The sequence below is a fragment of the Vombatus ursinus genome, unplaced genomic scaffold (assembly GCF_900497805.2).
Source record: "Vombatus ursinus unplaced genomic scaffold, bare-nosed wombat genome assembly UNPS02010219.1, whole genome shotgun sequence".
In the NCBI taxonomy this organism is placed as follows: Eukaryota; Metazoa; Chordata; class Mammalia; order Diprotodontia; family Vombatidae; genus Vombatus; species Vombatus ursinus.
In genome coordinates, this window is record NW_020949997.1 from 6720255 (window position 1) to 6744969 (window position 24715).

The window sequence follows — 24715 nt, forward strand, 5'->3', positions numbered from 1 at the left end:
ATGTAGCAGGGGCTTTTCTGACCAAGTTTTGAAGAAACGTAGGTTCCTTCATGGAAGCTTGCTATGATTCTGTTGGGTATTTTGCATACACATATGTATTTGGCCTAGCCCTCTGATTTCATGGTGTGACAATCTCCTGTTGTGGAAAAGTCCCAGTGTGAAAGCCCCTTCCACTTCTATAGATCTGTAACTCATGGTCTTAGAGGGTTGCCTGGAACACTGAGAAGCTGCCTGTGGTCAGCCACTATATGTCAGAGGCAGGTCTCCTCAACTCCAAGACAGGCTATTACGCTATGATGCTTTTCTTACATATATTACCATTACTAATAATTTAATACAAGCAAAGTCTAATTTCAGCTAACAGAGCTTGAAATATGCTTGGTCAAAGCAGCACAAATCCCACTCTCAAGTCAATTTTTGAAGACAATCGAATTAAGTGGGCAGCTAGGTGGTACAGTGGATAGAGCACTGGGCTTGGAATCAGGAAGACTCATCTTTAGTTCAGATGTGACTTTAGACACTTATTAGCTGGGCAAGTCACTTAACCCTGTTTGCCTCAGTTTCCTCATCTGTAAAAGGAGCTGGAGAAGGAAATGGCAATCCAAATATGGTCACAAAGAGTAGGATGCGACTGAACAACAAATTAAATATAACGCATTTTGCAAACTCTTAAAGTGCTGTACCTATGTGAGCTGCTATGGTTGCTTTGTTTTCTCCCATGCTTCCAAAAACCTGCATTTTTGTAGCTTCCAGTCTACCCTACACTGATAGCCATCTCCAACCCTTCTGATCCTTGGCAGAGTATTTCAGGACTTGATGGGGCCAAACAATCCATCACTTGAGAGCTGACCTGGTCTGGGAGAACCCCAGGTCACCTCCATGACACTCAGAGGCCTATGACTCTGAAGTGGTGCAGCTTTGGGGGAGGAATGGTTATTGTTTTTTCAAAGTCTTACTTAACCTGGATCATATAAAGCTGGAATATGTGGTTTTGTTGTTGTTTGTGTTTGTCTGAGGGTTCCTTGTCTTTAAAAAGTCCCCAGAGCCCTGGGCACAGAAGAAGTGTCCATAGTGCCAGTAACAAACAGGTGTACCAGGCTACTGGACCAAGCAGTGCTCTTTTGCATTTCCAGATGCCACATGGAAAGCTCCCCAGTTTTCCATGTTCTTTGTGAACTCCTTTTCGTTGTGCATTCCCCAGGTCCCAGAGAGCTCCAAAGAGAACGAACTGTGCCCAGGATAGGCAGGTGGCAAGCACCGCCTCTGAGACCCCAGTCCTCGTGGAGTCTCTTTGGGCTTAGGGACGGTTTCTCCAGCCTGTTTTGGTTAAAGCCAAAGCAAGCAGCTGTTGGGAAGACCTTTCAGAAGGATCGCAGCCCGCAGTGGTTCCCAGAATAGGTGGGATTGGGCAGCCTCCAGCCACTAATTCCTAGCACCCAACTTGGGTGGGCTTCCTCCCCAGGCTGCATACGACCACTCCCTCTTCAAGTGGTCTTAAACTCTAGTCCAGCCTGGGTCAGGACTAGGGAAGGAAAGAAGCCAGAGCTGGGGAGGGGGGGAAGCCGAGCAAGGAGGCCTGTTTTAGGGGAGGGTCAGTCTGTAGGTCTGTCCACAGCTGAAATTTCCACTCCCTTTCAAGGATTTCGGCTGAATAGTTCCCGCGGCCTCTCGAGTCACGTGAAACGGCAATTAAATCTCCCGTTCTCAGCCCGCCCTAGCTGCCGCTCAGTTTTCCAGCGGATTCAGTATCCCGGGCTGCAGAGAGGGATGTGTCCTCTCAGCCGAGCCCAGGCAATGAGCCCGGGAGCACCTTTCAGCAGCCTCCGTTAGCTGCAAGCACCTTGGGCCACTGTCCAGTTTCCTGCACTTTCCTTACTTCCTCAGACTCAAGTCAGGCTGTCGCCTCAGTGGCCGGAGGTGTCCACTTCGGTCTGGCCGAAGCACGAAATTTGTTGAGATGCATGGCACCAAAGAAGAACTGGAAGCGAGTAACAAGGCCCCCCTAGCCGGGGAGGGTCGCTCAGTCAAGATTAGCCCGGAGCTAGAGCAGCCCACAGAAGAGGTAAAGGCGAGGCAGGGAATGGGGTGAGGGTGGGAGGAGACGCGCGGTGGGAGGACGCGGCTCTGGAGGGGGCCACAGTTTATACTAACCTACGGGCTGGAGACCCTTGCGTTTCCCCAGTACCCCTCCCTTTCCTTCTACACCACACTTAAGCAGAGAAACAGAGGTTGTTAAGGGGCTCTCTCACAGTTCCAATAATCTTACACCCTTCTCCCTTTAGGAAGATCCTGCTGGAGAAGCAATGGGGCTTAGAACCCTGTAAACCCCCCCCCCCCACCACTACTTGTTCACAAGCTTGAATCTCTACACTTTTCCCCAATCCTTTCCTCAGACGGAGTGTGTATATACCTACCTACCTACCTACATATATATATATATATATATATATATATATATATATATATATATGTTTCCTATTCAGATCGCAAACAACATGTTTCTAAAGGTTTATGTAAGGTAACTGGACTCACTCTTCTGTGTTTTGATCCTTCATTCTTCAAAAGGTTTAGCATAAATTTAGTATAAGTTCAAAACAGTAATTAGATGCATCTAGAGGTTGGAGTTAGTTGGGGCTCTATTTGGGAGGGGGTTGAAAGGAGGGAGAAACAAACTTCCAAGTTAACGCTGTGAACCTAAGTCAGTGTTATTCTAGAGCACCCTAGAGCACCACTAGAGCACCCGACATTCACATGGGTTAATACAACTTGGCTGTCTCTCCTACTTACTACCTGTAGGACTTCAGACAAGTGGCTTCTTTTTTATGGGACTCAAATTGTACTTTTCGGGTTCCATCCAGCTCCATATCCTCTGAATTCAGGGAAAAGTTCTTTTGACAAAGTTAAATGCTTCTTCTATCTCTGTGCCATTTCCGATCTTCCAGTCATCTCACCCTCTACGTTTTAAACATGCTTCCATTAGTTGCAGGTGGAGGCCTGCTGTTTGGAATGAGGGAGAGTGATTTGGAAGCCCATACTGTAAATTGAGAACCCAGCTTACCCATGGACTGTTCTGGGAATGTTTACCCTTTCTCAGCTTTGGGTTGTCACCTCTGCTCACTTTCTGTTACCCTCCGTCACCGCAGTGGACTGCTTCCTGGACTCCTTATCTGTGATTATCAAAACCAGACGGGGAAACAACAGGGCTCGATGGCTAGGACTGCAGCTAAATCCAGGCATAGTTTCTAGATTATGATTGCAAAGAAAACTCTCTGTGTGTGTGCTGAGCCTCTCCATCTAGAGAAGGGATCTTAGTTTACACTTGTAGCCTTATATTGACCTGAAGAGCCAAACCCAACGTTTGGCCCACTTTTTCTCTCCTATTTCAGGGAAAACTGGGGAAGGTGGGAGAAGAGGGGACTTCCTAAGATGTGGCCTCTAGTTTGGGCCACTTCCTGTTCTCTTTGGATATTTTTGTGCTATCTCCCCTCCCCCCAAGATTCACAGTTTCCCTACAGCCATTTCATTTGTCCCTTGTTGTTCAGTTGTGCTCAACTCTTTGTGACCCGGCAAATCATATTGTCCATGAAGTTTTCTTGACATTTTTTTTTTTTCTGGAGTGGTTTGCCATTTTCTTCTCCAGTGAATTAAGGCAAACAAAGGTCAAGTGACTTGCCCAGGGTCATATAGCTAGTTAAGTGTCCCCTGCTGGATTTGAACTCGTCTTCTTGATTCTAGGCCCAGCCTTTGGAGAGAAGTAAACCAGAATTATAGATTTGGAGTTGAAAGGGACCTTATCAACTAGTCTGACCCCTTCATTTTACAGATGAGGTGACAGAGGGATAGAAGCATGAATTAGCTTGCTGAAGGTCACTAAGCCAGAGGATGTGAACTCAGGGGAGGGGGTGCCCCTGATGTCCAACCTGGTGTTTTGTCCACTATATCACACTGTTACTTTCTCAGCTTCCAGTCTTCCAAGCTCCAACTACTGAAAGTACTGTCTACCATTTCCAAATCTAGATATCCCTGATACATTTGGCTTCTACGTGATTCTGAAGCAAGTTAAAAACAAGTGATCTGGAGGCAGCTAGGTGGTGCAGTGGATAGAGTACTGGCCCTGAAGTCAGGAGGACCTGAGTTCAAATCCGGCCTTAGACCAAACACTTGACACTTACTAGTTGTGTGACCCTGGGCAAGTCACTTAACCCCAATTACCTAAAAATAAAATAAAATTAAAAAAAAACGAAACAAACAAGTGATCTGGACAGTTCACACCTGTGTTATGTTCTACCATGGTTGTTGGTCAGCTTGGAGGGGCAATTCTTCTTGGATTGGGGGGGACGGGGAATGAATGTAGTTATCTCCAGAGGAAGAGTATAGGAAAAGTTAGTAAAGAGTAGTAGTGTGATCTAATGGCAAGAATACTCAATAGGAAGTGAGAAGACTTAGTTTCTTGTCTGAGGCATGTCATGTTCTAGTTATGAGACTATGTAAGGGATTTTATCTCTCTGAACCCTCAGTTTCTTCCTCTGTAAAATGAGAGGGGTTAGACTAAATGATATTCGAGAGTCCAAAATACTGTGATGCCAAATATTTAAAATTATTTTAAAGTTTTTTAAACTAAGATTTCTTTAAAAAAAATTCTTTGGCGGAAAGTAGCTGCTATAACATGTAATAAGTAAGGGGAGTGTTTCAGAACCTTCAGAGCCAGAAATGCTGAGAAGGCTGAAGATAGTGCTGGCAAATCATAAATTTCAGTAACTTTCATCTCCAATCTGACCTTTGTTTCCTTCTCTCCCTATCCTTCCGATGTTTTTCAGTGGCATTGGTGGAAAATAATCATCTACACCTAAACATCAGCTGATAATCTTAAGGAAGTTTTTGGTTTTTTTTTTTAACTAGTTAACAGTGAACTTGAATCTGGAAGGTTACTGATTAAGTCATTAAAGAAGCTGGTGTAGGGGCAGTCTGTAGACAAGTACCTTCTCCTGCACAGACTCTGACCTAGTGCAGCTATAATCTGTTCACTTTAATGTTAGATTTGCATAATTTTGCAAGGAGTAGGGAAAAAATTCACTCAAATCAACAAATGGTTTTTGAACACCAATTATTGTAATAGGTAGGTGGTACAGGGTATAGAGTGCTGGACTTGGACTCAGAAGGACTTTAATTCAAATCCTACCTCAGACACATAAGTAGCTTCATGACCCTGGGTGAATCACTTAACCTTGGTCTGCCTCAGTTTTCTCATCTGTAAATGATGATAATAGCACCTGCCTCCCAGGGTTGTTAGGAGGATCAAATGAAGTAACACACATAGAGGGTTTTGCAAACCTAAAAGTGCTACATAAATGCTCGCTATCATCATTATTATTATTTGTGTGGCCTCCAGCAAATCATTTGATCTTTCTAAGCTTTATTTTCCATACCAAGCTCAGAAAGTTCAAATTTATTTTTATTTTCAGATTTTTATGTCTATGTAGTGACTATATAATTAGCACCTTGTATTCTTTCCCAGTCTCTAATTCCTCGTGTATGTACTTAATCACTTTCTTTTATCCTCCACATTATTCTAGCCAAATTGTATTATTCACTATTCCTTAAACACGTCCAATGCTCTTCTGCCTTTGTCACGGTCCTGCTATATGAACTGCCTTCCCAACCTCCATCTTCTTTTGTTAACATTGTAGCCATTAAGAAAAATCATAGCAAAAGACAGTATGGCTTAGTGGATGGACTGCTAGACTTGAAATAAAGAAAACCTGTATTAAAATCCTACCTCCAACATTCATTAGCTATGTAGACATGGGCAGGCCATTTAATTCTCTGATCCTCGGTTTCCAGATCTGTAAAATGGGGATAGTAATGTCTATAATACCTGATTGACAGGGGTATTGTGAAGTTCAAATGGCGTAATGGATGCTAGTTATTATTATTATTATTATTGTTATTATTATTAGCCTATATTCACCAGGTCTCTAGTCTGATGATGATTTCATTCCTTGAGCCTTCTCCTGCACTCCTACTGAGCTGAAGTAATGTTTATTGAATAACACAGGGTTGTATTGGTAAAAATGTTTAACAACTGTGCTCTCCTGGGGAAAAAAATTCAAAACAAAACATATGCATATACACTTTTAAGTTTAATCTGCATTATTAACAGTTTTTAAAGTCTCAACAATTAACAAAACAATAAACCAAGCCCTGATTTGTAGTGATTTTGGATTTCTGAATATAAATGCTCACACTGAAAATTTAACATTCTTGTAGCTCCTAAGAGCCAGCTCTAGCACAGCCCCATCCTTGCCATATTGCTGTGTCTTATCAATCCACTTTGAGTCTTCATGGCTTTAATGTTGTGCTTTCTGAACACTTAGAAAATGCTTTTGGGATTCAAAGGCTAGTCACAGAATCACTTAATTTGATAGTTGAAAGGAACCTCATGCAGAGAAAGACTCTATAGTAACACATCCCCACCAGTACTTACCCAGCCTTTGCTTGAAAACCTCCATTGAGAAGGAACTCACCACCTCTGGGGTTGGCCAAATGCTTTTTTGGATAGCTCTAATTATTAGCAAGTTTTTCCTGACATCAACCTCAAATTTGCTTTTTTGTCATTCCTATGATTGTTTCTGGTTCTGTTCTCTGGAGCCAAACAGAAAAAGTCTAATCCCTCTTCTGCATGAGACCCTTCATATTGAAGATGGCTATCATGTGCCCCCTGAGTCTAGTTCCTTCAATAGCTTTTCATGGGATGTGAAATCAAGGCCAGTCACCATCATAGTTGTCCTCCTGGGGACACTTTTCAGCTTGTTAACGGTCTTAAATTGTTAACATCCTTAAATGATGCTCCCTATGAAGTCCAATGCAGGTAGAATCTTGATGGGCTGTGTAGTGGAAGCTGTGTTACTCCACCCCACTCACGATCACATGAGCTTTTTGCAAAGTTGCCACATTGTATTGCTGAATCATGTTGAGTTTGCAGTCCACTGAAACCCCCAGATATTTGTTAGACCAACAAAGGTCTTATTATGCCTCTTTTATCTTGTACATGTAATAAAAAAACTGAAATATAAGAATTTGTATTTTTCTCATTGTATTCAATTATCTTATTAGATTCAGCTTAACACTCTCTGTCATTGTCCTTTTGGATTCTCTTTCTGCTATCTTCTGTGTTAGTTGTGCCTCCCAAATTTGCATCATCTGCACATATGATGAGTATGTCATCTATGCCTTTATCCAAGTAACTGATAAAAAAAAAAGCACAGTGCACTTTACTGTAGATCTTGTCAAGCTGATATTGAGCCATTAACTACTACTCTTTCAGTCTAGACATTAAACAAATTTTGAACCCACCTAATTATTTATCATCCAGTTCCCAACCCCATTTCCTCCACAAGTCAGTCAGCTAATAAGCTTTTATCAAGCACCTATTAAATGCCTTGTGCTAAGTGCTGGGAATACAAAGAAAGGCAAAATGCAATCCCTGCTTTCAAGGAGCTTGCTATAAATAAAGGGAAAATGGGATGGAGGGAACTACACAATTATCATAACTATGATGTGAATGGGATGATCTCAAGAAGTCTAATGGAGGACCCAATATGCAAACAACAATGTTCAAAAATTATATGTACAGAATAAATTAGAGACAATCAACAGAGGGAAGGGACTAGCATTAAGGAAGATCAAGGCAAGCTTGTTGTAGAAGGTGGAGTTTTAGCTGAGACTTACGGGAAGCCAGGTGGCAGAGATGAAGAACGAGAGAATTCCAGGCATGGGGAACAGCCACTGAAAAGTGAATGGAGCCAGAAGATAGAGCATCTTGTTCAAGGAACAGCAAGAGAAAATTGAGAAACTTTATCACCTGTTTTGCTAAAATCCATGTAAATTACATCTACTGAATTCTTTTTGTCGCCAGTTTAGTAAGCCTGTCATAAGAGGGGTTAAGATTTGCCTGGTGCTATCTATTCTTAAACTCTGTTGTAATCACCACTTCCCTTTTCTAAATGTTCACTAACCATCTCTTTAATGATCCATTTTAGAATCTTCTAATCACTTCTAAGTAAAGATCTCTAGCCTGTAGTTGAGACACTGTCTTCCTTTTTTTGAAGGGAAAATCAAGACATTAGCCCTCCTTCAGTCTTGTAGTACCTCTCCAATTCTCTGTTATCTTTCAAACATCAAAGTCTTTGGTTCAGCAGTCATGTCTGTCAGTCCTTTCAGTACCTGGGCACGAATTACTTGAGCCCTTCTTACTTGAATTCATCAGGGGCAGCTTGGTGCTCTTGGTAACTTCTTACTTATCTTGAGCATCAAGTCTCTGTTAATTATTTTTGTTCTGTTATTTCCAGTGCAAAGGTCATTCTCCTTGGCAGAGAGAACATAAGCAAAATAACAATGGTACAGCTCAGACTTCTATCTGTTGTCAGTTATCTAAGCACCCACTCTAAGCAGAGGACCTTTCTCTAATGTTTCTCTTTTTGGGTCGCATTATGGTTTTAAAGAATCTTTTTTGTTGTTTTTAAATTGCTTTGCCAGTCTCAGCTCACTCTGACAATATTTTTTTTTTACAGGAATGTGTCATCATGCCCTCATACTCAATCTTTGTTACCTTAATTTGCTAGCATCTGTACATTCCTTTTAAAAAATCTAAGTTGGTTGGTGAATTCCTTGTGTGTCCACATAGATCTCTTAGGCAACTCCCATTTTTCCTAATTAGAATTGTTTCCCTTGGTGTCTTTGAAATTTTATTCTTGAGAATTTAGCTTCTCTACTGAGATTATTTGTCCTTTATGATTTTATTCCATGGAATCTTAGTTATCCATCTTTTGAGTCCTTTGAAATGTGCTTTCCCCAAACCTAGAGTGCTTGTTATCCAAGCACCTATAACCTAATTTCTTGTTCTTCTCTATTACGAGATCTAGGAGACAGTGGTCAATTCCCCCCAAGGTTCCTATCATTTCTATCCCAGCAACCAATCCCTTCCTGTTTGTGAGAATCACTTCCAGAATAGAATTTCCCCTTGTTTCACTTGATTATACATATTTATTACAGGGGCTTTGTTTTTCTTGGGTTTTTTGGGGGGGGAAGAGGGAGAGAAAAGAAATGTTTGTTAATTTAAAAAATTTAAATTTTAAAAAGATATACTACCTAGGCATTTGAGATGAGGTTTTATTATTGATGGTACCCTTTGCAATAAGAGGGAAATTAGGAAGAGGAGAAAGTTTGGGGGATGTGTGTGAAAATAATTCAGTTCTGGGCCTGTTGAGTTTAAGATATGTACAGGACATTCTGTTCGAGATGTCCAGTAAGCAATTGGAAATACAAACTCGGAGCTCAGGAGAGGAGTTAAGACTAAACAAATAATCTGAGAATCATCTGCATGGATATGATAATTACATCCATGGGGCTGATGAGATCACCAAGTAAAATGGGCCAGAAGGAGAAGAAAAGAGGGTCCAGGACGGAGCCTTGCTGGACACCCACAGTCAGCAGGTGTGACCTGGATAAAGATCCAGCAAAGGTGACAGAGAATAAGTAGAGAAGAGAATCTGGCTAGAACAGTTTCATGAAAACCTAGAGGGAAGGAAACATCAAGAAGAGCATGATCAACAGTGACAAAGACTGCAGAGCAGTCCAGGAGGATGAAGACTGAGAAAAGACCATTCCATTTGACCACTGAGTTCATGAGTAACTTTGGAGAGAGCAGTTGAATGATGAGGTTAGAAGCCAGACTGCAGAGTTTTAAGAAAGGAGTGAGAGGAAAGGAAACAGAGGCACCTGTTGCGGATGGCTTTTTCAAGGAGGTTAGCCACAAAAGATAGGAGAGATTCAGGACGATAGCTAGTGGGGATGGGTGGCCCAAAGGAGGGTTTTTTGAGGAGGGAGACATAGCCATGTTTGTTGGCAGTAGGAAAGCAGTCAGTAGATAGGGAGAGATTGAAGACTAGCAAGAGTGTAGAGATGATAGATGGAGTAATCTGGTGGAGAAGATTGGATGGAATGGGATCACTTGCACATGTATAGGGGTTTGCCTTGGCAAGGAGAAGAGCTACTTCTTCATGTGAAATAGTTGAAAGGGAAGATAGTGGCAAAAGGTGTGTGAGTGATGTAAGGTGAGGAAGAGGGATGAAGAAGGAGCTCTCAGTGAATGGCCTTTTTTTTTTTCAGTGAAATATGAGGCAAGATTCTCAACTCAAAGAGTGGGGAGCTGGGGGAGGGATGAAAAGGTTTGGAAAAGCCACTGTGGGGAGTTAGGATAGCACATTGGTTAGGGAAATATAAAAAGATTACTTGCTACAGTGAAGGTTCGGTTGAGATATAACATAAATTTGTGGATCCAGTCAGCATGCTTCATGATTTTCTCAAGCTTCATTCAATAGCATATAAGCAAGAGCAAAGGTAGTGGATGATAGGAAGTAATTTAAAGTTGGAGTTTGACGGGAAAAGATCTTTAATAGGATAAAAGGGTAAGGGACTTGAGAGAATTGTGGAGAATTGAATTGGTTCACCAAGAGGTTAAGATGGGGAAGGAAAGGGGCAGTTAGGTGGCACGATGGATAGAGTACTGGCCCTGAAGTCAGGAGAACCTGAGTTCAAATCTAGCCTCAGACCAAACACTTGACACTTACTAGCTGTGTGACCCTGGGCAAGTCACTTAACCCCAATTGCCTAAAAAAGAAAAAAAAAAGATGGGGAAGAGAAGAAAGTGTAAATAGTGCAGAGGTGATAGTGTGCAAAAGAACTTGAGGGGTCGAGGGATTAGAGGTTGTGATGAGGACAAAAGACAGGGTTGAAGTTGCAAAGTAGAGAAAGAGGTGAGAATGATAATAGATTATAATTAGATATAGGAATTTCAGAGTTAACGAGCATGGGATGGGGACGACTCGTGAATGATGACAAGATCAAGAATATTACTATCTCTGTGTGTAGCTAGTAAGGTCACGGGAAGTTAGTAAGTTGAGGAACTGGGAATTTAGAGTGTTTGAAGGAATATCAATATGAATGTTGAAGTCCTTTAATATGAGGACAGTAGTTAAGGAGGAGAGAAAGACTGAGCCAGGCACTGAACTCATTGAAGAAGAAAGAAAAGCATTGTGGAGACAACAGCCACCAGAATCTTGATTCAATAATAAAGTGTGGATTTAATGAACCTCAAAGGGGGAGTTATTGAGGGATGATAGTAGAGGGAGAGCCCAAAAATGGCAATGGGGAGCAAGGACTATTCTGCTAGGGAGTCAGGGTATGAATGAAAGTGTAACCAGTGCTGGAACAAGTAGTTAGGGAATACAATCTCCATTTTTCGTGTTAAGACAATCTCATTTATACCCTTTCAAAATCTTTAGGACCTCTTGTTGGCTGCTGCCTACGTGTGTGATGCCCAATACAATAGAAACATTCCATTTGAAACCTCACCCCAAGCTATCAGGTAATGAATTGTGTATGTTATCTCTGAATCTATATGTGCCTATGTAGTATTGAAAAAACTTATTCCTTTTCATAGTTTTCTTGAATTTTCATTTATTTTATTTCAGCAAACATTTATTAAGTGCTTACGATTTAGGCGTTTGGGAATACAAAAACAAAAATGAAGCATTTTCTCTTCTCAGAGTATTTAGAGTCTACTCGAGAGATAGATGTGTACAGATAAGTAAATACAAGGTAATTTGAAGCTACCAACTTTTAACTGGGAGGATCAGGAATGATCTCCCATGAGAAATGGGGCTGGAACCAAGCCTTGAAGGAAGCCAGGGATTCTAAGAGGCAGAGATAAGCATTCCTGGCATTGGGGATAGCCTATGCAAAGGCATGAAGGCAAAAGATGGAATATTGAGTCTGGGGAATAATTTCTGTTTGACAGGAATGTTGAATACTTGATGGGGAATAATATGAAATAAATCTGGAGAGGTAGGTAGGAGTCAGCTAATGAAAGGCTTTATCCTCTTTTTCCAGTTTTACTGTAATACACCAGAACCTTATTAGTATAGAATGATATTTAATAAATTACAGTAGGGAAAACCTTTTTTTAAAAATAAAAATGATCTCCACCTATTAATTTAGTCATCGCTTGGAATGTGGTTTAAAAATATTTTCAGAAGATACTGTATACGTCTTTTCATACCTTAATCCCCATGATGTACTCTTTGATCCAGTAAACTAGCTTCATGGCTGTTCCTTAAACAAGATACTCTGTCTCTCAGTTCCAGGTATTTTCTCTGGCTCTCCCCCATGCCTGGAATGCTCTTCCTCTTCCATCCCAGCTACTGATCTCCCTGACTTTCTTTATGTCCCAACTAAAATCTCACCTTCTACAGGAAGCCTTCCCCAACTCTTACTTCCAGTGCCTCTCCTCTATTAATTATTTTCTGTTTATCTTGCATATAACTTGCTTCATATGTATTTGTTTACATATTGTCTCCCCTGTTAGATTGTAACCTCCTTGAGGTCAGGGACTAACTTTTGCTTCTTTTTGTATCCCCAGCACTTGGCACAGTGTCTGGCACATAATGGGTGCTTAATAAATGCTTATTGATTGATTCATTAATTCATTAATCAGACTTTCTTTAAAAAGCCCAGGTCATAATATGTATTTACATATATACATACATGTGTATATATACGTTTATATATGTATGTTCACACATCATAAATTAACAAGGTACACAATTAGAATAATTTCTAATGGTTAGCCTTTGGCCACCCAAGTGGGTCATGTCATTAACAAACATTCTTTTCCTTAGACACCAAATTAGACTTGGAGAAATAAGTAGCAGGCATGTTCAGCTTAAGCAAGCCATGCAAACCAGAAAAAGCTTGAAGTCTTGTATGGTTCTATCTTAAACATTTTTTTTTCAATTATCAAGCCTTTATTTTTTCTCCCTCCCATCCAAATCTGGGGAATAAAAAGGAAAACAAAATGCTGTAACAAATAAACATAGACAAACAAAGAAAATCCCTATATTGGTGTCAAAAATGTGTATCTCAATCTTCATATTAATCTATTATCTCTCTATTCAACAGTTGGATAACATTCTTTATCACCAATCCTCTGGAATCATGATTAATAATGACCTTGATCAAAATTTTTGAGACTTTCAAACTTGTTTATCTTTGTCATGCTGTAATTTTAGTATAACTTGTTTTCCTCTTCATTCAAATCTTTTCAGGTTTCTCTGAAACTCTTTCTTTTATAACACAATCACATTTATCATAATTATAAGCCGTAATTTGTTTAGTCATTCCCCAAATGATAGATATACTCTTAGTTTTCAATTCTTTGTTACCACAAAAGAGTTGGTATAAATATTTTTGTATTTATAGGACTTTTGTCTCTGTCTTTGATTTTCTTGGGGTACAAGTATAGTAGTGGTATTTCTGGATCAAAAACTGTGCACAATTAATAACTTTTTGGGAATAGTTCCAAGTTTCTTTTCAGAATAGTTGGACCAATTCACAGCTCCTTCGACGATGCATTAATATGCCTGTTTTTCTACAGCCCCTCCAATATTTTTGTTTTCCTTTTTTTTGTCAGCTTTGCCAATCTGATGGATAAAGCAACCTCAGAGTTGCTTTAATCTACATTTCCCTAATTATTAGTAATTGGAAGAATTTTTATGTGGCTGTAGATGGTTTTAATTCTTTCCTTGAGAACTTCCTGTTCATATCCTTTGACCACTTTTCAATTGGGAAATGACTCTTATTTTTGTAAATTTGAATCAATTCCTCACACATATATATACACACTCACATATATATGCATATATATATCTTTATTAGAGAAACTTGGGGCAAAATTTTTTTTAAATATAGTTATATGTTTCCTTTCTAATCTTGTCTGTGTTTGGATTTGTTTTTACAAAACTTTTTTTGATTTTATGTAATCAAATTGTCAGTGTAATAAAATGTAGTCGAATGATCCTCTCTTTCACCTGTTGAATTGTGAACTCTTCTCCTGTCCATAGATTTGTTCATCAAATTTGATGATGATGTAACCTTTTATGTCTGGGTCGTATATCCATTTGCAGTTTTTCTTGGTAAGTAGTGTGAGGTGCTAATCTAAAGTTGACTTCTGCTGGACCTCCCTCCAGTTTTCCCAGCAGTTTTTGTCAAATAGTGAGTCCTTCTCCCAGTAGTTGGGGTCTTCTTATTTGTCAAACATTGGGCTCCTAGGTTCATTTGCTTTAGTATGTTGTTCACCTAATCTGTCCACTAATAGACATCTCTATTTTTTTAACCAGTACCAAATTATATTGATGATTACTGTTTTGTAGTATAGTTTGAGATTCCTACCCACTTATTTAATTATTCCCAGTCAGTCAATCAACAAGCATTTATTAAATGTTTACCACGTGCCAGGCAATATAGTAAGTACTGATATATAAAGGCAGAAAAAAAGACAACCCTGTGCTTTCTAGGAGACTGCATTCTAATGAGAAAAGGCAACACATAAAAGAAAGCTGAAAGGGATTTTGGGGGGAATGAAGGTGGAGGTGAGTAGAAGGATGGTAAAGAAAGTGCGGGGAGCAGCTAGATGGTAGAATGGATAGATCACTAGCCCTGAAGTCAAGAGGACCTGATTTCAAATCCAACCTCAGACACACACTAGCTGTGTGACCCTGGGCAAGTCACTTAACCCCAGTTGCCTTAAAAAAAAAAAAAAAGAAAAGTCCAGAATGCATCCTGGAGAGTAATGAAAACATGGCTGCTGGGTGCCCTCCTTCATTGGAAGTTCTGGGAGGAATCATCTAATCAGAGAGAGAGAGACTGAAAGAGTGAAAAGTGCTTCTGGAAAGTAAATTCCTTGGCTGGAGTGAGCTTACAGGCTGAAAAGATTTCTGGAGTGATATGTAAATAGCAATCTTAATTTTCCTTGAGATTCATGACTTCTTTATTTCATCCAGATGAATTAGTATATAACTGAATAAGTAAATTAATTTAGATAGCATTTTCACTTTTATTATATTGGCTCAGCCTATTTACTGTGGAGGGCTTTATCCTAAAGGCAATAGCCAACCACAGAAGAGTTTTGACTGTGGAAGTGACAGAATCAGAGCTGTGTCTTCGGAATATTGTTTTTGGCAGTTGTTTGGAGGATGGATTGGAGAAAGTACAGACTGGAAACAGAGAGACAAATTAGGAGGCTGTTGTAATAATCCAGGCGAGAGGAGAGTAAAGTCCTGAACTAGGTTGGTATGGACCAAGGGGAGCATACTGGGAGCACACTGGAGTGATGTTGCAGAGGTAATATCAACAAAATTTGACAGCTGATTGAATTTTGGGAGATGGAAGAAGGGGAAGGATCAAAGAGGACTCTAAAGTTACAAACTTGGGTACCATTATTCTTCTATTCACTCTTGACAGAAATAGGGAAATTGGGAGGGATGATGAGTTTTAAGTAAAATATGAGTTCCATTTTAGACTTGCTGAATTTGATATGCCTAAGATAAATCAAAAATTCACATGACCCCTGTGAAAGTTTTATTTGGTAAGTACATTAGATGGGACATTTAAATCCACAAAATCCAAGGTGATAGTTTTAAAGTTTTCTGTGAAAAGTATTGTCTGAAACATAGTAGATACACAATAAATGTTGAATGAATGGATAGAAAATCCTATAGGAAAAAGAATGGAGCATCTAATTTTAAGAGATTTCATAACTTTCTTCCTGTTGATAGCTTTCTTTTCCTAGTTAAAGAAACTACAGAGGGGGAAAGCTATTTTCTAATAGATTTTGTTGTAAGTAAATACATTTTTTCTTAGTTTTTATTTCAGGGAGTTCTGGTCAATATAAGTTTTTATTCAATCTCAAGTGGGTCCCTCACTGCAGCATAGTAGTCCTTTTATTCCTCCCTATTGATTATTACAATTATTGCTCTCAGCAACTATTTTGAACTTGTCATTCTCTTCTTAGACTTCATCCACCTTCTCCATCGAGAACATTCTCTCATATTTTACTAAGAAAATGCTTTGTAAACTCTGTCTCTCCCTCATTGTACCTCACTCCTTAATATAATCCCTTGCTCTTTTCTCTGTTTCTCCAATCTCTGTTAAAGTAGCCATGATTCTTGCTAAATCTACTTGTTTTTCTTTTTTAAATTGAATTTAAATTAAATTTATTTTAATAGAATTCTATTTTCCCCCAACTGTATGTAAAGGCAATTTTTTAGCATTCATTTTTATGATTTTGAGTTCTAAATTTTTCTCCCTTCCTTCTTCCCCTCCCCTCTTCCTAAAATGGTGAGCAATTTGGTATAGGTTATATATCGGCAATTGTGTAAAATTTATTTCCATATTAGTCACAGTTGCGAAAGAAGCAGACCAAAAGGAAAAAAAAATCATGAAAAATTAAGTTGATAATAAGAATGAAAAAGTAAGAGGAAAAAGTATGCTTTGATCTGCATTCAGAGTCTATCAGTTCTTTACCTGGATATGGATAGCATTTTCTATCATGAATTCTTTGTAATTCTCTTGGTTCATTGTGTTGCTGAGAAGAGCTGAGTCATTCATTGTTGATCATCACATAATGTTGCTGACATTGTGTACAATGTTTTCCTGGTTCTGCTCATTTCACTTTGCATCAGTTTGTACAAGTCTTTCTAGGTTTTTCTGAAATCTGCCTGCTCATCATTTCTTGTTGCACAACAGTTTTCCATTACATTCATATACCACAACTTATAGTTTCCAATATTTTGCCACCATGAAAGAGCTGCGATAAATATTTTTGCACATGTAGGTCCTTTTTCCTTTTTTTATGATCTTTTTGGAATACAGACCTAGAAGTGGTATTGCTGAATCAAAGGCTATACACAAAGGTTGCCCTTTGGCATAATTTCAAATTGCTCTCCAGAATGGTTGGATCAGTTCATAACTCCACCAACAGTGCATTAGGATCCCAATTTCCCCACTTCTTCTCCAACATTTATCATTTTCCTTTTTTGTAACATTAGCCAATCTAGTAGACATGAGGTGGTACCTCAGAGTTGTTTTAATTTGCATTTCTTTAATCAAAAGTGATTTAGAGCATTTCTTTATATCACTATAGATAACTTTGATTTCTTTGTCTGAAAACTGCATGTTCATATCCTTTGACCATTTATCAACCGGGGAACAGTTTGTATTCTTAAAAATGCCAAATCTATTTGTGCCTGTTATCTCATCATCCTGTCCCATCTTCTACAGCAGATTGCCTCCATAATCTTTTCTCTCTTTCTTTCTCTCTTCTGCCCTCTTTCCCTGCCTCTCTCACTAGTCTTCATTCTCTCCCTATCCACTGATTCCTTCCCTGTTACCTACAGATATGTGTAAGGTTCTCCCATCCTTAAAACTCCCTCACTTGATCCTACCATTTCTTCAAGTTATCATCCTGTATCTCACTTTCTTCTCTCAACCAAATTCTTAGAAAAGCTATTTGTACTCATTGCCACCACCGTCTCTACTCTCACTAACTTCTCAATCCTTTGTAGTATGGCTTCTGACGTCATCATTCATATGACCGTGGATTTAGTGCTGGAAAAGACCATAGAAGTCACTGAGTCCAGCCCCTCATTTAATGGATGAGGAAACTGAAACACGGAAAAGTTAACTTGTCCAGGGTTGAGTGTACATTAGGTGTCTGAAGTAGGCATTCAGCACAGTGCCTGGCTCATAGTAGATGCTTAATAAGTATTTATTGCCTGACTTAGTTGAACCCAAATCTTTCCTGCCACAAGACACTGTTCCCTACACCCCACTGCTTTCGCTGAAGTTATGAATGGTCTCTTATTTGCATTTTCTCAGTTCTTATCCTTCTTGACCTCTCTACAGCATTTGATCTTATTGATCACCCTCTCTTTGATGCTTTGTGACCCTGCTCTCTTTTCATTCTTCTACTTGTCTGACCTCTCCTCAGTCATCACAGCCCCTAACCATGGGTATATCTCAGGCCTCTGCCATAGTCCTCCTCCTCTCTCACTCTGTCCCTCTCTCTTGGTGATCTCTACAACTTGCCTAGATTCAATTATCATCTCTAGTTAACTGATTTCTAAATCTTCATATCCAACCCTCCTCTTTCTCCTAGGCTCTAATTCTGCATCAACTACTCCCTGACATCTCCACCTGGATGTCTCATGGGCACCTCAAATTAGTATGTCCAAAATAGAGCTCATTATCTTTTCCCCTAAACCTGCCTCTCCTCTTAATTTCCCTGTTTCTGTCAAGAGCAGTACCATTCTCCCAGTGATCCAGGATCATAACCCAAAAGTCATCTTTGACTCTTCACTTTCATTTAGCTCTTCAATAGACATTATTTATCAAGTCTTGTTGATTCTACCTCCTTGACATCTCCCATTTCAGTCCCCTTTTCTCTGCTCACACCGTAATATAACCAGGCCCTTGGCACATCTTGTCCAGACTATTGCAATAGCCTTCTTAGTTGGTCTCCCAACATCCAGGCTTCTCACCCTCTCCATTCTGTTCCCCACACAGCTGCCAAACTTAAAATGTGATATACTTAAATCAGTTCTGGCCATGGAACTCTGCTTAAGAAGCTTCAGTGGTTTCTGAATGACTTTAAAGTTAAAATACAAACAACTCAGTTTGGTATTAAAAGTCTTTTGTTATCTGGTTCCAACCTATCTTTAAAAAAATAGAATTAATTATTTGCAAGAAACAAACATTTCTTTTCTTTTCCTTCCACCTCTCTTCTTCCTCCACTGAACAACAATAAAAAAAAAGAAAAAGAAATATATAGAAAGTTCTTGTAATGGATATGTATAGCCAAGCAAAGCCATGTCATTGGCCATGTTCAAAAATGTATGTCTGTAGGGGCGGAGCCAAGATGGCGGAGAGAAAGCAGTGACTGTCTTGAGCTCTCTCCCAAAGCCCTCTAAATACCTAAAAAAATGGCTCTAAACAAATTCTAAAGCAGCAGAACCCACAAAAAGACAGAGTGAAACAAATTTCCAGCCAAAGACAGCCTGGATGGTTGATCAGAAAGGTATATCATGCTGGGCGGGGAGAGGAGCGCAGTTTGGTGTGGGCGCACAGGCTGCAGTGACCCTGGAGCAGGCCTCAGAGGATTGAATCATGGGCAGCTGTGGCAGTTTCCAGACTTCTCAACCCACGAACGCCAAAGACAACTTAGAAGGTCAGTGGGAAAAATCTGTGACTGCAGTGAGAGAGGAGTTAGGTCTCAGCTGCAAGTCTCGAGCGTGGCCCGGGACTGCTGCTTTTTCCTGAGCTTCTAGCCCGCAGACTGAGGGGGAATCAAGTGGCTGATCAGAGGGGGATTGCAGGGATCTCTTTGCCAGTGCTGAGGCAGGAATCTCTTGCTTTACTGGTGCTTGGATCTGGGCACAGTTCTGAGGGGTGGTCCTGGGACAAGGAGGCACACTGGTTGGGTGGAGCTTGTTGTGGTGGTGGAGAGAAAACACCTTGCCCCTTATCATACCACCTTGGAAGAACTGAAAATTTACAGGTCCCTAGAAGTACCTCTGAAAACAGCTGTACAAACCCCCGAAACTTGGGACAGTATACTCTTCACATTGGAAGCAGACTTTTACCTTAACGAAGAGTTTATAACTCAAGTAATTGGCCAGGATCATGAGTAAGCAGTGCAAAAAGAGTCAGACTATATTATCCTACTTTGGTGACAAAGAAGATCAAAACATACAACCAGAAGAAGACAACAAAGCCAAAGCTCCTACATCCAAAGCCTCCAAGAAAAATATGAATCAGTCCCAGGCCTTGGAAGAGCTCAAAAGGGATTTTGAAAAGAAGTAAGAGAAGTAGAGGAAAAACTGAGAGTCTTGCAAGAAAATCATGAAAAACAAGTCAACAGCTTGCTAAAGGAGACCCAAAAAAATACTGAAGAAAATAACACCTTAAAAAGTAGCCTAACCCAAATGGCAAAAGAGGTCCAAAAAGCCAATGAGGAGAAGAATGCCCTAAAAAGCAAAATTGGCCAAATGGAAAAGGAAGTCCAAAAGATCACTGAAGAAAATACTTCCTTAAAAATTAGAATAGAGCAATTGGAAGCTAGTGACTTTATGAGAAATCAAGACATTGTAAAACAAATCCAAAAGAATGAAAAATTAGAAAACAATGTGAAATATCTCATTGGAAAAACAGCTGACCTGGAAAATAGATCCAGGAGAGAGAATTTAAAAATTATTGGGCTCTCTGAAAGCCATGATCAAAAAAAGAACCTAGACATCATCTTTCAAGAAATTATCCAGGAAAACTGTCTATTTTGAACCAGAGGGCAAAATAGAAATTGAAAGAATCCACCAATCTCCTCCTGAAAGAGATCCCCAAAGGAAAACTCCTAGGAATATTGTAGCCAAATTCCAGAGGTCCCAGGTCAAGGAGAAAATATTACAAGCAGCCAGAAAGAAACAATTCAAGTATTGTGGAAACACAATCAGGATAACACAAGATCTAGCTGCTTCTACATTAAGGGACTGCAGGGCATGGAATATAATATTCCAGAGAGCAAAGGAGATAGGATTACAACCAAGAATCACCTCCCCAGCAAAACTGAGTATAATCCTGCAGGGGAAAAAATGGTCATTCAGTGAAATAGAGGACTTTCAAGCATTCTTGATGAAAAGACCAGGGCTGAATAGAAAATTTGACTTTCCAATACAAGACTCAAGTGGAACATGAAGAGGTAAACAGGAAAGAGAAAATCAAAAGAGATTTATTAAGGTTGAACTGTTTACATTCCTGCATGGAAAGATGATATTTGTAACTCATGAGACCTTTGTCAGTATTAGGGTAGTTGGAGGGGAAAAAAATTATATGTACGTATACATAGATATAGATAGATAGAGGGCACAGGGTGAGTTGAAAATGAAGAGGTCATATCTGGAGAATAAAATTAAGGGGTGAGAGAGGAATACACTAGGAGAAGGAGAAAGGGAGAGGTAGAACGGGGTAAATTATCCCACAAAAAAAAACCCAACAGGAAAGAAAAGGCTCTTACAGTGGAGGGGAAACAGGGGAAGGTGAGAGGGAATGAGTGAATTTTATTCTTGTAGGATTTGACTTGAGGGAATAACATACACACTCAATTTGGTGTGGAAATGTATCTTGCCCTACAGGAAAATAGCGGGGGAAGGGGAGAAGAGAGTAGGAGAATGATAGAGAGGGGGGCAGATTGGGAAAGGGAGTAATCAGAAGCAAATACTTCTGAGGAGGGACAGGGTCAAAAGAAAGAATAGAATAAATGGATGGGCGGGATAGGATTAAGGGAAATAGAGTTAGTTTTTCACAGCATGTCTACTATGGAAGTGTTTTGCATAACTGCACATATATAACCTATATTTAGTTGCTTGCCTTATCAATGAGGGTGGGTGGGGAGGGAGGAAGGGAGAAAATTTGGAGCCCAAAGTTTTAAAAACACATGTTTAAAAAAAAGTCTTCACATGCAACTGGGAAATAAGAAATACGGGAAATGGGGTACAGAAATCCATCCTGCCCTACAGGAAAATTGAAGGGGAAGGGGATAAAAGAAGAGGGGGAGAGATAGAAGGGAAGGCAGACTAGAGGAAGGGGTATTCAGAATGCGTGCCATCTTGGGGTGGGGAGAGGGGTGAGATGGGGTGAAAATTTGGAACTCAAAATCTTGTGGAAGTAACTGTTGAAAACAAAAAAAAATTAAAATGAGGAAGCTGGAAAAAAAAAAGAAAATGCTATCCACATTCAGAGAAAGAAAAAAAACCAAAAACCAAAAATGTATGTCTCATTCTGCATCTTGAATCCTTCACTTCTTGGTCAGGAGTTGGGGAACTGTGACTTATCACTGCATCGATCAGAGTTCTCAAGTCTTTCAATGTTGCTTTTCTTTATAATGTTGTCGTTGTATAATTGTTCTCCTGGTTCTGATCACTTCACATAGGTCTTCCCAGTTTCTTTGAAACCATCCATTTTATCACTGCTTATGGTGCAACAATATTTCATTACAATTATAAACCATAATTTATTTAGCTCTTTCTTAATGGATGGGTACCTCTTTAGTTTCCAGTTTATTTCCCAGTCTTTCTTTCCAGGCTGATTATACATTATTCCCTCTCATACACTCACTGTTTGTCATTCCCTGCATACTACATTCCAACTTCTGCCTCCAAACGTGGAATGCTGTTCCTCGTCACCTGTGCCTCTTGGAACCCGTAACTTAGTTCGGGAACCACTTCCTTCAGTAGGCCTGTCCCGATTCCTGTAGTTGTTGCCCTCCCCCCATCCCAGTCACTGTGGATTTTTTTAGAGGATCATATATCCTGTGTTTACTTAACTGTGGACACATCACAATCTTTTAATAGAATGTAAGCTTCTAGAGGGCAGACGCTTTTATTTTTGTATTTTCAAAACCTAGACCAGTCCTTAGAACATAGTAGATACTTAATAAATTGATTAATTGTAGATTTAAAAAAAATTGCTTTGGTCTCTGATGATTACTTACCACTATATTATTTTCAGCTTTAATTTACCAAAAATTGAACTAAGCCCTATGCTTAGGGCACTGTACCAGTGTGAGGGAAACAGAAAGTTTAGATAAGACATTTTCCATGTTCTAGTAGGGGAAGAGATGCTTGTAAGATGCAATATTGAAAGGTAAGGCTTGCAGTAGAGAGGTGCACCATAAAGTATTAGGGGAATTCTGAAAGGGAGTTTCCTAAGGGAGTTCAGGCCTTCCTCATGGAGCAGTTAGTGTTGGAGTTGAGCTTTAAAGGATGGATAGGAACTCAAAAGGTGAAGACTGTCGACTTAGACTTTTTTTTTAAAGTTCAGTGACATTAACAGAACTCTCTGGTTAATATGTGTTAATAGGGTAAATAAATCCAACAAATCTTTATTAATTATATCCAGCAAATCTTTATTACTTTATTACTAAATCTTTATCCAGCAAGTCACTGGGGGAAATCATGACAGAAATGAAAGGTTTTTTTTCATACAAAGATGAAAAACAACACTCTAGCATTTCCTTCTAGGAATTCATGTTCTAATTTAACAATGGATTATAATGGAAAAAAAAAACCTCATTTATCTTCCCTTTGCTCAGCTTTTATGGATAGCTATTAACAAGGCACATTGGGTTTTGAAGTGCCTCCTGAATGAACACAAGCAAAACTAGTTAAGTAGCATAGTGAAGAGAGCCTTGGACTTGAAGTCTGAAAGACCTGGGTCTTATTTAACCTTTCTCAGTTTCAGTTTCCTTATCTATAAAATAGTTATTGTGATTATCAAATGAGATCATACTAGATAATCCTTAATTATTATATAAATTTAATTTTATTGTTAATACAAATATAATATTTTTATGTGAAAAGCAAACTAATCTCAAGAGTATGAAAAATACCATATGGTATATTTTAAAAATTTACTTGTGAGCAGATGTGGTGTGATTTGATTCATTAAGGGGCAATACTGATTCGTTTTAGCTATAAAAAAGGCAAACTTAATTTTACTTTTTAACTCTTGTGCAAAAGAAAGTCTCTCAGTGTCTTTTTCTCCCTCCAATTCTGCAGAAAAGAAAAATCAAAGAGGGTCATAATTATAAGGGTTTCATTTTGCCAAAAATTCAAGCCTTTTGTTAAGGAAAGAAATAAATGTTTTGGTAACAATTTGATTTGCTATTTTTTTATGATATCCTTTATTTTCTTTTCCTTCCAGATTTTATTATCTTTACAACCACTGGGCTATTCGAGTTGCCATCTACTTCTTTATTTTTCTCAATCTTTCTCTTGCCCTGTTTGAGGAGCCTGCTGTGTACCCACTTCCTTTCCTGGTAAGTCCCAGAGATGAAAAACCAAGTAACTCTTTGGTTTACATGAGTTGTCACAATAGTGAAATTTCTGTTTTTTCTCAAATTTGAACAAATCTGAATTATTGATTGTATTTTTTTGTCTTTCTGTTTGTGGGAAAGATCTTGTACTGTGAAACCATGTTCTTCAAGAAAAAATTCCATTTTTTTATACATATACCATTTTCTTAGTTTTCTTCCTCTTCCCTTTGAAAAAAGAGCATAAGATCTATTGGAATGTCACAAGTACATTGGGTAGAACTCCCTTTAACAGATATACAGGAGGACATGGAGAAGTGGATGAGAACCCTGCCCCCCCCCCCACCCCAGGATGGACAGGCATGAATGGTTTACTGATTCAAGTACCCAAATAAAGAAGATCAGATGCATCAAGTATTGAAATTTCTTTGGAACTGTTGGAAGTTAGAGGAAAATTGATGTTCTAAAGAACATTTCACTTGATGCAAACTAACAAGCATGTTACAATGTTATAATAATGAATGTCTTTAGATCCTCTATCCCAACCACCATATTCATTTTATAATATATAAATTTAACTGTCTACTAGTGTGATATGCTGTGTTTAGCTCTGACCTGGTCAGCATTCCTCTCTGCCTTGCCATTACCTAGTAAATGGTAGATATGACTTTTCAGGCATGATCCATCAGTCTTCGACCTCTGAAGCCTTGACAGTGTTGATCACGCTTTCCTGCCTGATACTCTCTTCTCTCTAGGTTTTCAGAATGCCACTTTCTCTTGATTCTCCTGCTACATATCTGATAGCTCCTTCTCAATCTCTTGTGCTGGTTCCTCATCCAGATCACGCCTTCTAATCAGAGGTGTTCCACAGGGTTCTCTCCCGAGCCCTCTTCTCTTCTCCCTCTATGTACTTCAGTTGGTGATTTCATCAGGTTCCGTGGTTTTAATCACCATCTCTAA

General features: G+C 39.3%; 1 protein-coding gene across 1 annotated transcript in view; it reads left to right on the forward strand.

The window, feature by feature from the left end:
* Positions 1-1957: 1957 nt before the first annotated feature.
* Positions 1958-24715, forward strand: part of LOC114037061 (two pore calcium channel protein 2-like) — a 65544-nt gene continuing 42786 nt past the window's right edge. The window contains exons 1-3 of the mRNA XM_027853860.1: positions 1958-2062; positions 11343-11425; positions 23647-23761. Of these exons, the coding sequence (XP_027709661.1) occupies positions 1958-2062; positions 11343-11425; positions 23647-23761 (303 nt within the window). The remainder of the gene's footprint in view (positions 2063-11342; positions 11426-23646; positions 23762-24715) is intronic.